At 45.4% G+C, this 15961-nt stretch overlaps 2 protein-coding genes across 8 annotated transcripts in view; both read right to left on the minus strand.

Moving 5' to 3' along the window:
• Nucleotides 1-4177, minus strand: part of XKR4 (XK related 4) — a 242519-nt gene extending 238342 nt beyond the window's left edge. For both annotated transcript variants that reach the window (XR_008575915.1, XM_054817083.1), the window contains exon 1: nt 2981-4177. Coding sequence is in view for 1 of the 2 variants with exons in the window: in XM_054817083.1 (XP_054673058.1) it covers nt 2981-3834 (854 nt within the window). In the remaining variant the exon portion in view is untranslated. The remainder of the gene's footprint in view (nt 1-2980) is intronic.
• Nucleotides 4178-9775: 5598 nt separating this feature from the next.
• Nucleotides 9776-15961, minus strand: part of RP1 (RP1 axonemal microtubule associated) — a 212701-nt gene continuing 206515 nt past the window's right edge. For 4 of the 6 annotated variants that reach the window (XM_054817077.1, XM_054817074.1, XM_054817075.1 and 1 more), the window contains exon 59: nt 12487-13693. In XM_054817077.1, the coding sequence (XP_054673052.1) occupies nt 13639-13693 (55 nt within the window). In that variant the 3' untranslated portion in view covers nt 12487-13638. Of the gene's footprint in view, nt 11958-12486; nt 13694-15961 lie in introns of those variants that run through there. The other 2 variants (XR_008575914.1, XR_008575913.1) reach the window with 2 other exon arrangements.

The raw sequence follows: 15961 nt of genomic DNA on the forward strand, positions 1-15961 counted from the left end.
TGGGATATCCAGTTGCACCTCCAGTTTCTCAGGATGGCTTCCTTAAACAAGCAATTGACACAATTCCCCCCAAAACCTTTGGCAATGTGACAAATAAGGGGAAATGGAAGACCTTAAGAACCAGTTCAACACTTCAAGAGGACACAGAGGACAGCGAATGCCAAATGAAAGCAGAATGAGCACCAATCTCAGTATATTGAGAGCAAGGCACAAGCAAACCTCTCTTCTCATACCCCGGTATTCTTGCGCATATGCAAACACCAAAACCTCAGTTCTCATACCTCAGGCTCCATGTTGACAGAGAATCATAGAATCATAGAAATGACAGAAATATTACTGTAATTTTTGCTTGTGCAGGATTCAATACAATAAGTAACAGAAAATGTAAATATAGGTGTAGGAGAGCTTTAACCAGGGCTAAAAGAAAGGGAGAAGAAAAAGTGAAAGCTACGAGAAAACACAGAGATAGAGACACAGAGTAAACTGTGACACAGGTTTCATCAACTGCGGGGACGGTGCCCCCAGCAAGTGTGCCCTTGTGGTGGTAACACAGCCGGCATGGTCTGTTTAGCTGCGTCAAAGAAGGAGTTAGTCTCCAAACACGTGCAACTGGAAAACACTTTAGATCATCCTTCAGCCTAAATGCTCAGGAGCTGTTTGCTCAGGCCAGTGCAGATGTTACACTGTGGAGCAGAAGTTTTGGACTACGAAGTGTGAGTGCTCCATTTTCCAGAAAACCATAATTATTTTCCACAGATCATGTTAGTTCTGACTCCATGCTTATGTACAGAGTTTCTCAGGGGTTGATGTGACCTCTCCTTTTTGGTGCTGATTATTAGTTTTAGATGACTCCAAAGGCTCTCCCTTATGAGGAATATACCTAGGGAATTAAAATGAAGTCAACTTTAATCAATTATGAAGTGCTTATATGCGAGACTGCATACAACTGACCATATAATTTGTACAATTGTTGAAAACTACAGATAAATACTGCTAAGTTACTGACAGACAAACAATTCTATGGCTCTGTTTCACTGGAAACAAAAGCATAACAGGCTAAAACATAAATAATGTCCTAACACTCCTTGTCAATTTAATATTCTAGTAGTCTTACGCTACAGCACATAAAATATAAAGAAAAGCTACATATGATCAAAAGGGGCTCAGCTAGCTTTAAGTACAGAGGACTAGGTGCTCTTGCAAGGAGCAAATCTTATGTTAAAAGAGATTGTGCTTCATCAAAAAGCAAGCAGCTGGAGAGCTCTAAATCTCAGCCATCTCCTCTGACAGAAGCACTGTACTATATTGGATCGCACCCTGCTCCACCCAAAGCCCTGCTCTTTGTGTTTTCTAGCACAGAGCCATGACACTAGACTTTGTAAAACTCTCTTCTGTGTCATTCAGCATGATACACTGTTCTTCTTCTATATGGATAAATATTAACGTGAATTTCTGTGTACAATTTGACCCATTGTACCTAGTCTTCTCTCTCTGCAGGATCAGGACTAAATATTACATAAAATCATCTCATTCAGAAAATCCTAAATTTAACTTGTGTTCAGTTGTGGAGGTAGAGCATACAGGAACATACAAGCATACAAGATCCAGAACAAAGCATTACTTTTTGTTCAAAATTTTGCTTCCCTCTCAAGTTGTGCCATTGTTAATATCAAGCATGCCTGTAACTTGCAGTTAGTTTCACAAGTTTAGAAAATTATATTTGTTATAATAAACCCAGGAATATGGAAAGTGAAAGATACTTAGTTATGACATCCCAAGAGCTTCTGTCTATTATCTAGCAGCACTTGGATTCCTTGATGTTTAAAGGTCACAAGTAGAACTGACCTGTACTGGTTACAGCCCTAATACAGAGCAAAAGACAGTCCCTGTCCAAGAGGGTGGGACAGAGATTAAAAATGCCAGAGTTAGAAGTTTGGAGTAACAATGAATTAAACTCTCTAATGAAGTAATTATGAAAAACTAGTGTTTCCAGAACAGAAACATGAGAGAATTCCTTTCCACCCATCAGATAAGAAACCCCAAAAGTATTTTCAGCTGTTGCTTTAGTGCACTGCCCCGCTGGATGACCTTCTTCAACACAGCATCTATCTGCCATGATTTTATGTGGAAATTTTAACTCTTTATACACTACACATTCTGAACTCTGCACTTTTCGGTCAGCACTAAATGTATTTGCAGGGCATTTGGCCTCCATATAAATCTTGCCTGGAAATGTGCTTAAAATAAAGGAAAACTTTACTTTTGCAAACTATGATGTCATCTCCCTTTTCAGTTAAGTGCGTTCCACAACCTACTTCAGCACATCCCTTCGGTAATGCACATTACGTCGCTTGTGAATGTTTTTGAGAGCAGCTACTCAAAAGTTTGATTTAGAAGACATTCCTTTACTAATCACTTATATAGAAAACGCATACGCATAGCAAGGATCAGACTGCACGCAGCATATTCACACATAAATATCGAAACGCAGCAACGGGGTGTTCATTAACAGTTTCTGGAAAGAAACTCTTCGCTGGCAGTGAAGTTCCCTGCTGGCGGCAACGCTGTCCTGGCCACATGCGAGGAGACCGGGAGACGCACATTACCGGGGTGTTCCCCTCTTCCCCCGCCTGTTCCCTTTTTTCACTTCGCCCCCGGCGCAGGTTGCCCAGAAGTTCAGGGCACCTCCCGTCAGCCGGGCGCCTCCCGGGGCGGCCGGCACAGGGCGCTCAGGGACCCGGCGGGGCTCCCCTCGACGGGGCGGGACATGCCGCGCCCGCGGCCACTCACGGCCCCGCGGGGACCCGGCCTCCCCGAGCCCCCTCACGGCCCGGCTGGCCGTGGCCGCCGTCCCGAGGAGGGACCCCGACGGGGACAGACGGCCGCTCGCCGTGCGCAGTCCCGTCCGCGTCCGGGCTCCCTCCCCCGCGGCGAGGGGAGCCGGTCCCGTTCCCCCCACCGCCCCCGCCCGGCTCCTCACCTCCAGACCTGCCCGAGCTGCAGGATGTGGACGAGAGACTGCAGGAGCCAGATACAGAAGGCGCAGGACGCCGACTTGCCGCCGCCGGCGCGGGGACCGGCGGCGCCGCTGCCGGCGGCGTTGCTGCTGCTGTTGCTGCTGCTGTTCGTGGCGTTGCTCTTGCTGGCGGTGGACGCCTGCCGCTGCGGCGTGCAGGGGCGAGCGGCGTCGATGTCCGCGGCCGCCGAGCCGCTGCTCACCAGCAGCTTGCTCTCGGCGGCGGGGCAGTGCCCGCCGGCGGCGGCGGCGGCGGCGCTGTCCTCGGTGCTGAAGTCGTGCGCGAACCAGCGGAAGCTGAAGACCTGCACGGAGAGGGAGCCCAGGAGCACGAAGAAGAGGGTGAGCCCGAACCACCAGCGCTGGCCCCGCAGGTAGTAGTCGACCGCCAGCCAGATGTCGGTGCCCACGTCCGCGAAGTACACGGCCAGGGCGGCCAGGATCCAGAGGCAGTCCCACAGCGAGTAGCGCCGCTGCTCCCTGCCCAGCCGCAGGCACAAGGAGGACGAGCCCCCGCCCGAGCCCCGGGAGCCCCCGCCGCCGCCCCCGCCGCCGTCTCCTCCTCTGCCGCCGCAGCAGCAGCAGCAGCAGCAGCAGCAGCAGCAGCGGGAGCCGCCGCCCGAGCCGTCCCCGCCGCCGCTGCAGCACCCGCCCCCGGGCGCCTCGTCGTCGTCGCTGCCGCCGCCCGGCCCGGCGCCGGCGGGCAGCCCCGGGGCCAGCGCCTGCACGGACCCCGAGTGCTCGGAGTTCTGCAGCGGCGTGAACGCCACCTCGCCGCCCTTCTTCATCTTCCGCCGCCCGTCCGACTTCGCGGCCATGATGCCTCCCTCAGCCCCGCCGGAGAGCGAGCGGGAGCAGCAAGCGCTCCTTTATCCCGCACCTCCCCCTGCTCCTCCTCCTCCGCCTCCTGCCTCCTGCCTCCCGCCCTCCGCCGCCGCAGCCGCCGCGGACCCGCCGCTCCCCTCGTCCCCTGTCCCCGCTCCGCGCCGGGCTGCGCGCCCGCGGGCGGCTCCTCCGCGGCGGCCGCGCCCGCAGCGCCGCCTGCCTGCGGGGAGCCGCGCTCAGCCCGCCCGCCCTGCCGCCGCCTCCGCGGGGGCCGGCGGTGCCGGGGCCGCCGCCGCCGCCGCCGCGCTCTGCCCGAGCCGAGAGCAGGCAGGGCAGCGCTGCCCGGAGCAGCGCATCCCGCCCCCGCCTCCCCGCCCGCCTCCGCCCGCGCCCGCCGCCGCCACCACCCAGCTGACTGACGCCGGGAAAGAGGATGACCTCATCCCTCTTCCCTCGCTGCCGCCGCCCCCCGCCCGGCACCGGCACCGGCACTGGCGCAGGGGCGGGGAAGGGGGCGCTCGGCCGCCGGGAGGGAAGGGCCCGGCACGGCCCCGGGGGTGCGGGAGCGCGGCCCTGCGGCGGCGGCAGGAGGCGGCGGCTCGGCTGCCCGGCCTGGGGAGGTGGGCGCGGCGGCAACGGGGTGGCAGCTGCGCCGCGGGGCGAGGGAGCGGGTCGGCGGGGAGAGGCGGGGTGTGGCCGGCGCCCCCCGAGCCGGCTGCCGCGGGAGCGGGAGGGGCGCGGCCCTGCTGCCTGCTCCGCTGCCGCCTCCCGATGTCCTCAGTGCGGTTTGGGGTGAGTCTGCCCCGCCGGCGGGGGAGTGGAGTGGCGGGACGCGGGTGGATGCGGACGGGGCGTCAAGGAGGTCGGTGGCACCCCCGGGCTGCTCCCTGCGAGCGGGGATCCTCGGAGCGGAGGGAACCGCCGCCCGCCCGGCGCGGTGACGGGGGCCCGGGACCGGCGGTGATGCCCAGCTGTAACGCCCGGCGCGCAGAGCGGGAGCCTCCGGCCGGGACCCGCGTAGCTGCGTTGACCCCCCCGGCCCGGCAAGTACCGCGCGGGGCGGGCGGACACGGCCCCGCCCGTCCCGTAGGAAACGCTGCCGTAGTTCCCCTAACTTTGTGAAATGCGCCTGAGAGGTGCAATTCTCGCATTACGCCGTGACTCACGCTCTCTTAGAGGCGTTTGCGGGGAGGTGAGGAAACACCGTTTTATTCCGCCACCTGGAGAAATCGTATTTTATGCATAAAATTCACTAGGCGAACTCACGATGCTTTTCACCGCCCCCTGCCCCCGCCCCTTTCTCCGCAGCTCCGGCTGCCCCCGGAGCGGGGCCGCTCCTCACAACTCACCCGCTATTTCGGTGGCAGAGGTGGCCCCGCCCGCGCTTTCCAATGTAGGCGGCGAGCAGCCGAGGCCGGGGGCAGATGTCCCGGGCGGAGCCGGCGGGCGCTCCCCGGCGAGGAGCCCAGATCCCGCGGGCGGCCCCGGGGCAGCCGCCGCGCTCGGAGCCCGTCGGGGGACGCAGGTGTACGGTGGCTAACCGGTCCCCGAAGGCCACCAGCCTCCTGCCCCGGGAGTCACCCGGCAGGTACCCGGGCTGCGATGCCCAGCTGCCGGGCACAGGGCTTGGGGTGCAGGCGGGGAGGGCCGTTTGCCACCCACCCTTGGCCCTTTTGCCCTCTCTGTCCTCCAGCATCTCCAAAACGTGCGGGATGAGCAACTGATTAACGTCTCCAACTCCCCCCCCCCCGCACCTCTGGAATATTTTATAAGCATGCCCTCTCCCTTCTTAAAATAGAGCAGTGAGATAGTTCAACCGCGTTGCTGGAATATCTTAATAGGAATGCCAGCGAGACTATGATAGGGCACTGTTACGTTAAGATAGGTGACTAAATATAGCCCCTTCAACTTCATTAATTAAAGAGAAGTCATATAGACAGCTAAAAAAATCTGCCTTCTAACTCTTAAATGTATGTGGTAAGTATCAAGTTGCTTTTTGGAAATTAGCTTTTACTGATATATACCCCAGATTTCAAGAAAAGACTACAGCATGCATTACTGTATAATTCAAAAAGTGCTAAGCACACAAAAATCAAACTTTGAAAGGAGAAAAGCACACACAAAACTAATTTGGCTTGTTATTTTGCATGTTATCACACATTACAAGAATCTGTAATTACATCATCACATAACGATTCTTAAATAATACACGTTTGCTCTGCAATCTCTGTTACAGTGGTAGAGCTGTACTTTTATTTCTGTTCCTTTTGTAACCCCATATTAATTTCGTTCTCATTACAATCCATATGATCTTTACTGCCTTAGACTTTTAATGCAAATTGCTTCTTTCTCAAGGTATCTTTTAATAATTCAATCAGCACCTATATATAATACAATATATTAACTTTAGATTACCTTGTCAGCAGAGAAGGTGCTTAATAATGAAGCTAATTTAGCTGCAAGTTGGTGGTTTATATATACCAACAAGTTTCCAGTGTTATTCTATTTATAGTTACATCTTTAATAAAATGGTTTAGTGTGCACTTTAAGTTACTTTAATTGAGTCTGTTTGACATATACAGGTCTAAAAGATGCTACAAATTTATATTAGAGGTTATAGTGTGATACACTAGTGTTGGGGTGGGAACAACTGTGCTCCTAGAGCTGAAATCCTAACCTAAACTGCTCAAGGTGGGGTAAGAGAGTAACTCAAAGGTGTCAGATTCAGGATGGAGGAAATAAAATGGAGGAGATCAAGGTCCAACATACTAAAAAGGGCAGAAGGTACCTCTGAGCAATGCAGTGGATATTTAAGGACACAAATGGTGTCGGTCTAGCTGTACATCATCTTCAGAAGTCACGGTAGCCTGCTTAATGCTACCCCACTGCTAGCCCACTTGGAGGAGGTAACTGCTGGGGCCAAATGTCCCTTTATCCTCCCCTCCCTGCCCCAGATGCGGGACAAATTTTCTGGTATATTTACCCTCAGCCACTTCACTCAGGGGCACGATTTGACCAAAGGAATTGATCCATCGCTCCGGAAGACTCCAGTCCACAGCGGGCTTTAGATCACACATTTTGTTGTGATGAGGAGTTTTACACTTTCTTCCCTATACTTTTCTGTTTTGTCCCATTTCTCCTCTCCTTTCCTCTCATTTCCTCTCCTCTCATCTCCTCTTTTCTCTCTCTTTTTTTTTTTTTTTTTTTTGTTTGCTTGGTTTGGTTTTCTCTTCTTGGATTCAGCTACTGTTTTATTTGTGAGGGGAATAATACACTTTCCCACTGATTTTCATGTTAATATATGTCTGTCAAATGAAGGCACTGCAGTAGATGAACGTTTAAACTTAAATTAAATTTAAAGCTGTTTGATACTTCCAGAGGAATGTCTTCTGTTTTGTTTTCTCACTTAAAAGATAACAAATGGAAGGGATCCCAAATAATATGCAAGTGCTGAAGAAATTGCTTCCAAGAAATGGAACCAAATTTCCTCTTTGTTAGACTGGCATAGCTTCTATGGAGCTGTATCAGGGCCAAAAGAGTTTGTATACACACTGTACAAACCAGCGTGCATTCAGCAAGCCAACGTTGTTACTAAAACTCAGAAATTATTAATTACAAAATGTAATTGAAGGGCAAAAATGTGATCACAGACATCAATACATATTTCATAAACCGAGTACAGACGCATTCATTTCTCATGTAAAGCTACTTTTTCTTTGAAGGAGATTTTATTCTTGGCTTCCTTTTTCTCCACCTTTCTTTAAAGAAAACATTTTTATTGGTATCACAAGTACAGCTTTTCCTTTGTTCTGAATTGCAACTGCTATTTCCTTTTTTACCCCCTTACAATACCGAATCACCTTTGTCTACTTTAGGGATACTTTTTTTTTTTTTTCTGTTTTTCATTGCAGACTGTTATCAACTCAAACCTAAATGTCCAGGAAATACAATTCTGTGTTCCAATCCTCTTATCTTTAAAGTATTTTTTATTTCTTCAGGTTCCTAACCTGATTTTTTTCCCCAGTGTTCTTTAGCTATGTATTTTAGAAGTCCCTATCAAAATACACTCAAGCTTTTGTTTGTAGTTCTCTCATTTCACCATTAGAATATTATTGTACTCCACAGGTCAATGAATTTTTGCATGCGTTCATTCCAAACTATTCCCAGATCTATTTTCTTTTATTTGGCAATACTTTTGACAATTTGCAGTTTGCTGATTAATCTTCCTGCCTTTTCTTCTAGCTCAGAGTAACTGAAGCATTCGAACGAGTTCATTGTACCTGTATTTGACACCCTATGGCAGTATTTTGGCACAAAATACTGTTCCTGTGCAACATGCTCTTAAGTGATCCTGCTTGAGCAGGGGCCTTGGACTAGATGATCTCTAGAGGTCCCTTCCAACCCCTGCCAATCTGTGAATCAGTGAAAAGCCTGCCATTCTTACCACGCTCAGTCCTTTGAGGAGCAGTTCTGCACCATGAAGGTGCTGTGCAGAACCCTGCTGTTGTGGCAGGGCTTGGAACCGGCCAGTCCCTCCTGCTGAGCAGCGGTCCTGAGCAGCCCCCTTTACAAATAAACCAAGGTCTAAGCCATAAGGAGTTCTCTGGTGACTTCTTGCAGAAGATCTGGTGAATCTGCTAGCAGATTTGCTTCCTTTCCTCCTTCTTTCCCCTTTCTTTTCTAACTACCTTCTGATACGCATTTTATTTCTCTCTCGATGACACCCAATGCCTTTTCCTGCACTGTGCTTCTCTCTGTCTTGTTGTGCATGATGTAAAGCTGGGGTGACCTGAGAGACAATCTGATGAATGTCTATTTTCTCATTCACTCTGACATAGTGTCACTACTGTGCCTTCCATACATCTCACTTATACTAGTGTTCCATGTTAAAACAGTGCCCTCAGGCACACATGCACGTGCAATCAATTTGTTCAGAAGCAGCAAGTGAGAATTATTCTACAAAATGGTCACAAGTTTTAGATGTTTTCAATAGACTCGTGTTTAAGTTACACACCCAGGTGTCAGTGGAAGTTGTAATATAGAACGTTTAATGTTCACGCACTAATGTACTCGATTGTCTTTTTGCCCACGACTTCCTTCACAATGAGCACATGCCACTGTATGCTCTGATAACCCAGAGACTTCATTGCAAAGGGAGAATGCATTTACTTCCCATGAAGCCAGTATTTCAGCAAATTAACATAAGCACAAACCAGAAATACATTAGTAAATTGCTAAACTATTTAGAAAATTAATATTAAAATATTGTCTATTTTAAAAAACATATCAAGTATAAACAGCTATTGCTTGCTTGCATTAGGTTGAGATTATTTTATTTGTAGGGCTACACGTAAATTCACACAAACACATTTTCGAACTGTGAACTTATCTTTAAAATTGAGAGAAGAAGCATGAATCAAGTATCTCCATATGTTAGCCTACTTTTACAGTTACAAAGAATACTCTGGAATGTTCCCTGGTTTCAGAAATTACCTGGATTTATAACATCCTGATACTGTTATGTGTATTTTGTATGTATAAATCTCTTTTCTGTAGCAAGTGAAGGTTCATGTGAAAATGGCAACACACACACATCCACCATATGAGGAAGGGATTCAATGTAGCAGGGTTCTTTGGTGCACACCTAACTTTAAGTAGACTATAAATCAGACTTAGTGGAACCATTTATGTGCTTATATTTTAGGCATACAATTACATTTTAGGCACATACTTAAGTTTCATGGTGAATTTGGGCTGTAGTTTCTTGTATTATGGTTTCAGAATGCCTAAATATTAGAAACATGTAAAATACATTCAACTGTACACTCTGAATAAATAGACAAATAAATGAATAAATGAATGAATGAATAAACAAACAAATAAATAAATAAATTCCAGGTTTAAGCAACCGGAGTGATTGAGAACAGCCTAGCTTTGATGACAGCATACTGACTTCCATATTATGTATGAAAGAAGAAACTATTTCCTAGAATTTTTAAAAGGTTTAACACAGGATTTCTTAAATTTGCATTTACAATTTAGAAATGGATGTCAGTTACCTTTCATGTTGCTTATATATTATTATATTATATTTTAAAATATAATCAAAGATAAACATAGATATATAATGAATGATAGCAGAAGACATAGACATATGGGAAGACATCACAGGAAGTGAGCTTGCAACCGGGCTTTGTACAATGCTGACAACTCTTTCATTGCCATTGTGCATGCAGAAACCAACCAACAACCAAGCGCATCACATTTTATGATAAATGGCAAAAGCATTTATGGAATGCCTAAGGGGATATTAGCATGCTCTGTGACACTGTATTTAAGATGTAATTAAGAATCTTCAAAAGTTTGAAGAAGAAAATGAAAACTACTGTTTTCTTTCCCCTTTTGCTTCACCTGTATAAAATTAATTCAAGCCAAGCAAAGAATTGTAAAACAAAGATTCAGCCACAGCACAGAAAGTTATGACACTGCTTTGCACTGCTCAGTTTGGAAGAGTTTGTGGACTTTTCCAGACTACTGCTTTTCTTCATGAAGAAGAAGTCCAAGGGACCATTTTAAATTGATGTATGAGCAGAGGATATTTATATTTGCAAACACATTTATAAATACTAACAACCCACCAGGACTAGATGGTATTCATCCAAGACTTCTAAAGGAGCTCAGAGGAGCACTTGGTACTTCCTTTTTTCTTATTCTCATTCCGTTTCCACAACTGACAAACTACAGGATGGATAGATCCAATATAACTGCTCATATGTACTTAAGATGAGGGAATCCTTTATTTTGTATGATGCGTTTCAGCAAGACAGTACTTGGAGTTGCTGGGAGAATATTAAATGGTCCAATGAGCCAGTCAGAACATGGTTATATTTTTTTCAAATCCTTAACATCATCAGCAAAAGAAAGTGAGACACTCAAGGGCTTAAATGGGCAGAAATATGTCACCTAGATTAACCTAATAATATATATAAAAGCACATCAGGAAAAGTGGATAAGGAAAAAAGAATTAACCAATACTGGACCCTTAATGAACACTTTCAGACTCTGTTATACCTAAGAGTCTATGTTATGGTCTTCAGCGTCTATATTTTAGCACCCAGCTCCAGCTCAAGGCTTTCTCTGTAGTGCAATAATAATAACAGCAAAAGCCTCTAGCCACTGCCCTCTCACACCAATCTTCAAGGACAGGATGCAGCAGGGAGAGACAGCAGAAGTCTTCTCTCCACTACAGCCTTGGCTTTTCCAGCTGATTGAGTTCTCTCTCTGCCCCTTCCAAGGCTCCCATGAGTGCCAAATGCCTGGGTTTTTTGTTGACCCGGGCAGTCTCTTTTCCATGCTGCATCTCCGTTCCCCACAGAGGCATCAGTGGTGTCAATATCTGCCCAGGCTCTCCATAGGCAGGGCAGGGTGCTGGGAGGAAAAAAGCAAGGCAGCAACCTTGCTGTGCAGCAACAGCAGAGCGCACACAAGGTGGCACCTCTATCATGTCTCTGTCTTTGGCAGCAATTTTGTCCAAAAATTGTCCCACTTGCAAGGGATAGAGATTAACTGACTTCTGTGCCAAACACAGCATAGATCACTGTATGCCATGTGGAAGAGGCAAGTTTGGGGTTTGGCACTAGTCACAAGCTAAATATGCTAGCTGGCATGTCTTCCAAGCAAGACCTGAGGGAGAGATTCTTATGGTATTTCAGGTTTTCTTAACAAAGTGTAATCCCCCGGTAATATGTGCTGCAAGGATCCATGATGTGCTTGACATGAAGCCCTCTGCTGTGGTGGTCCTGTTAGTGAAAGTGTTGAGTTGTTTATACCTCAACCAGAGAAGCTGTGGATGCCCCATCCCTGGCAGTGTTCAAGGCCAGGCTGGATGGGGCTTTGGGCAACGTGGTCTAGTGGAGGGTGTCCCTGCCCATGGCAGGTGGGGTGGAACTAGGTGATCTTGAAGGTCCCTTCCAACCCAAACCATTCTGCGATTCTATGATTCCATGATACACGGCTCTAGATCCAGGGAAGCAAATCCAAAACCTGATTTGTACACTGTATAGGTAGAGAAAATAATTTTCAAATACCGAAGGCAGCTCCTGAAGAAGAGTATTCGCTGTTATAATGAAAAACAGATTAGGAAGGCATTATTTACACTTGATAAATCAGAAATGGCATCAAAGAGAGCTAGTATTACAAACTATTAATGAAAGACATAATAATGAAACAAATCACATAATAGATCACAACGAAGTGATTCAGTGTAATGAATACTGATACTAAGTAAGTGAACTGTGCACTCTGGGGATACAATTTCAAATCCATTCCAGTGTGTGTGGTAGCAGCGTGAGCAAAAAGAGCACTTTTAGAAGAAATTGACTCTGTTCCATTGCTCACTCTGATTACATCCACACCTCACGTTAGCTCTCCGTTTGATGACGTATAAGGTAGATAAAAATGAAACTACCTGCCAAGAGCCATTATATGTGTTTATTATTTTTTGTGTCAAAGTAACAACTGAAATCTCATCACCCATGCAGCTATTGGCCAACATTCCTCATTTCACAGAATAATGTGAGTAAATAAACATTAAACATATTAAAAAGAGCGCCAGACAATATTTCATCAGTACAGATTCTTATAATTATAGAAAGCACATTGCTGCTACAGAACACGGTAGTGGCTCGAGGGTGAAACAGGTCTAAAATTCAGATCTTCATACAGATTTTAAATTTTGGAGGAACTAAATGTGGAGCCTTTGATTAAACAGAGGCATGCCCTATGTAGCTTATATATGGTATTTGTATTCTGATCACACACATGAAACTTCAGGTGGTGTGCAAGTCATGATTTCATTTCAGACTCATCTGTATCCTAAACCCTTCCTGAGTCAATTCTGGCAATGTCAAAGCCCACCAAATTAATTTATGCATTTATTGCTAAATATCTTTCTATTTATTGTGCATTTTCAAACAGAATTTGGCTTGTTTTGGGTTTGGTTTTTTTTTGTTTGGTTGGTTTTTTTAAGTAGAGGCATTCACACATACAGCCCTGGAAAGTCAGTTAGGTGGCTAAGAATGGGCACTGCAAAAATCATCAAGCTGAGCAGGGAGCTGCCTAAGCCTGCCAGTAAGCTATTGCAATGTTACTGATAACAGCCTCTCTTAGGAGACCCTTTGAATCTAAAGGTTCTCAGCTGAGGTTCTGGCTCAGCTACAAGATTTTACAATCAAATGTCAGTGGGAGGCTTACTGACACAGGGTGAACTCCTGAATAACAAATTCTTTATTACTCTCTGTCATGGTCTTATAGAAAAAGGAGGCAATATGTGGTAACGTTGAAGAGTTGTACAATTTGTTCGGAAAATGGTTTCAAGAAAATCTAAATTTTAATAAATGTTGAAATTGAAACAGATTTACCAAATTAATAAATATCGACAGATTTGACCAAAGAGCTAAATTTAACTTTCCCACAAATTATTACTGAAACAAATATTTGAGTATGTTACTACATATGTCTACCATTATGAATGCTCAGATCAAGTCCGCAGAGCCATGTTACAGATTTAAATTTCTGTTTTCTAAATTTCAGTCATGCAGAGTTTTTGAGCATCTCTAATAGGATTGGAATGCAGTATTCACATTAGACATGTTTAATTTACTGTGATATTTTTAATACATTGTTTTGACATTCCTTCACAGTAATTACAATACCTTCAGAATTATAAAATACAAGTAAATCAAATCATCATGAATTTGGAGAAGCAGCACACTCAGAAAGAATCAGAAATCAAGCAGCTATGGATAGAGTTGCACTACAGTGCAGCCATCACTTTCATCCTCAGCAAGCCACCTGAAGGGAAAAACATAAAAACCTGGCAGTGATACAGCACATATAAAACTTAACAAACAGACAAATCATGAGAGCCTGCTTCTGCACCTTTGGATTTCTAGGAGAGTTTTTACATTGGTTTATGCAGAAGCAGTAACCAACCTGAAGAAAATAGTGATTTTTTTTTTTTTAGTATCCATATATGCATAATTTAAAAGTGTAATTAATTTTATAAATATATTTATGAAATATACATTGATTTTATTTGTCGGTCATATAGGTGACAAGAAGATTGTTTCGCTGAGTGGCATAAAATCAAGATAATTCAGAGTAAGGAAACCTGTTCTGTGATAACAAGTTATTGTCCATGTATACCATTCCAGGGGCTGTTTATTTCTCATATGTCCTTGTTGGCTCACAAAATACTGAGTTGTATGGTGGGCCTGATCCCTGCTCCATAAGAGCCTATGGAGGTTTTACTATTGACTGTATGGGAAATAGGCCTGAGTCCAAAGATCAGGTAGATTGATGTTAACTGGAACCATGGAGGCAATGATAATAATTTCCAAAGAGAGTTAAAAAGCTTCTGACACTTTCGCAAGACCTGACGTGATGTCTACTAAAGAGCTAGTACGGGAGGGATTCCCTGCCAGTATAGTGTTAATGTAGCTCACATCTGAAGTTGCACCATTGAAGAGCTGGGAGATGTGGCTGATGCCAAACAGTTCCAGGCTGAAACACAACTAAACTTGGCAGGTAAAATTGCTCATGGAAGTCCCAGAGCCAAGGAAAGGTGTGAGGTGTAAGCTAGACAACAAGCATTTAAATTAGTTAGTAAAGGATGCCCACCTCCTTTCAGGTTTCGCAGTGATGAATATGTTTTAGAGACAGCATTTGTATCAGAGGAGTCCTTTCTTTGTGAGAGAATGAACCCATTCCCCATTTACACAGCAGGCTATGAGACGAGAAGCTCCATGTCTTGGCTGGAACAGGGACATGAGCTTACAGTTTCCTGTATATGAAGAGTGCCTTATAACCTCTGAGTCACTGAGTACTCTGGCGTGGACCTCCTAATCTCTTCTACTGAAATTCTTCTATTTTGAGTAAGTCGGTATACATTAAGGCAAGGACATGACTCTAACCCACCAAGGTCCCAGTTAAATGTCCTAGTCAGCAGTCTGTAGAATCAATCTGTGTCAGCCACTCCCCCACATCAACGTGATTCAAGTTCTTGCTCCAAAGGGGTTTCCTACATTTCTTTGTGTATTTACCATAAGACTTTAAATAAAATTGAAAACAAAATCTCTGGGAAAAAAATGTTTGTTGCAAGCTGTCTTTTTCAAGAATTGTCCTCTGACTGGTGTGGTCTGAGAACTCTGACAAGTAAAAGAGGTGGAGTGACATCAACTGAAAATCCCATCACGGATTGTGTAGCGCACCTGAGTGATATTGTTGCCTAAGGACTTTTGCTCATGCCCACTAACCTAAATTTAGGTATCGAGAAGATTAGATAGTACCTGAGCATGTGTTTGGAAGAAGTTTAATGTTACTGAGTTTGGTAACAGCTACACATTCTCATGACTTAGACTGTAGAGTCCAACTGACTATCCAAGAACTAAAAAAATGTTGCTTTTTTTGGGTTCAGGATTGGGATTTGCCTCCATGAATTGTCAAGTTTACAGAAACATTTAAGGTAAGCATAAAATTAAATATTCTTGGCTACCATTTCTGTTTTCAGACCACCAGGCAACATCCCTCTATCTAGATATAGGGAACTTGTAAATTTTCACACTTGTCTGTTCTCCAGGTGCATTAAAAGCCTATTTTACACTTAGAAAGACACGAATGTGTTTGCTTCTGTTGTTTACTCTGAAATGCTTTAAGCCGTAAACTGTATACTGTAGTCAACAGTCACTCCAAATATACCTTTCAGTTTAATTTCCAACTTCTGAAGGTGTATTGCCTCAGTTTGATGCAGACTGAAGTGGGTCTTCTTTTTGTACGTTAAAAGCCCTTTATCCCAGCATCTCTTTATCCAAATAAATGTCTAAATTTAGATCATTATCCTCTTACATTATATTGTAAAAAGGTTTCTTTTAACTTTACCCCATTTGCTGAATGTATCCTAGACCCATACTAAGCAGACATTGAAACAGAAGGATTTTCATGTTGCTTTTGCACGATAAAATAAAAACCCACTATTTTTTCTTGATTTGTATCTATACTGCCATATCCTACCATCCTCCCACCATCCCATATTTCTAGTTCCCTCCCATGCCTGTTTGCATA

Source organism: Grus americana, chromosome 2 (assembly GCF_028858705.1).
Source record: "Grus americana isolate bGruAme1 chromosome 2, bGruAme1.mat, whole genome shotgun sequence".
Classification (NCBI taxonomy): Eukaryota; Metazoa; Chordata; class Aves; order Gruiformes; family Gruidae; genus Grus; species Grus americana.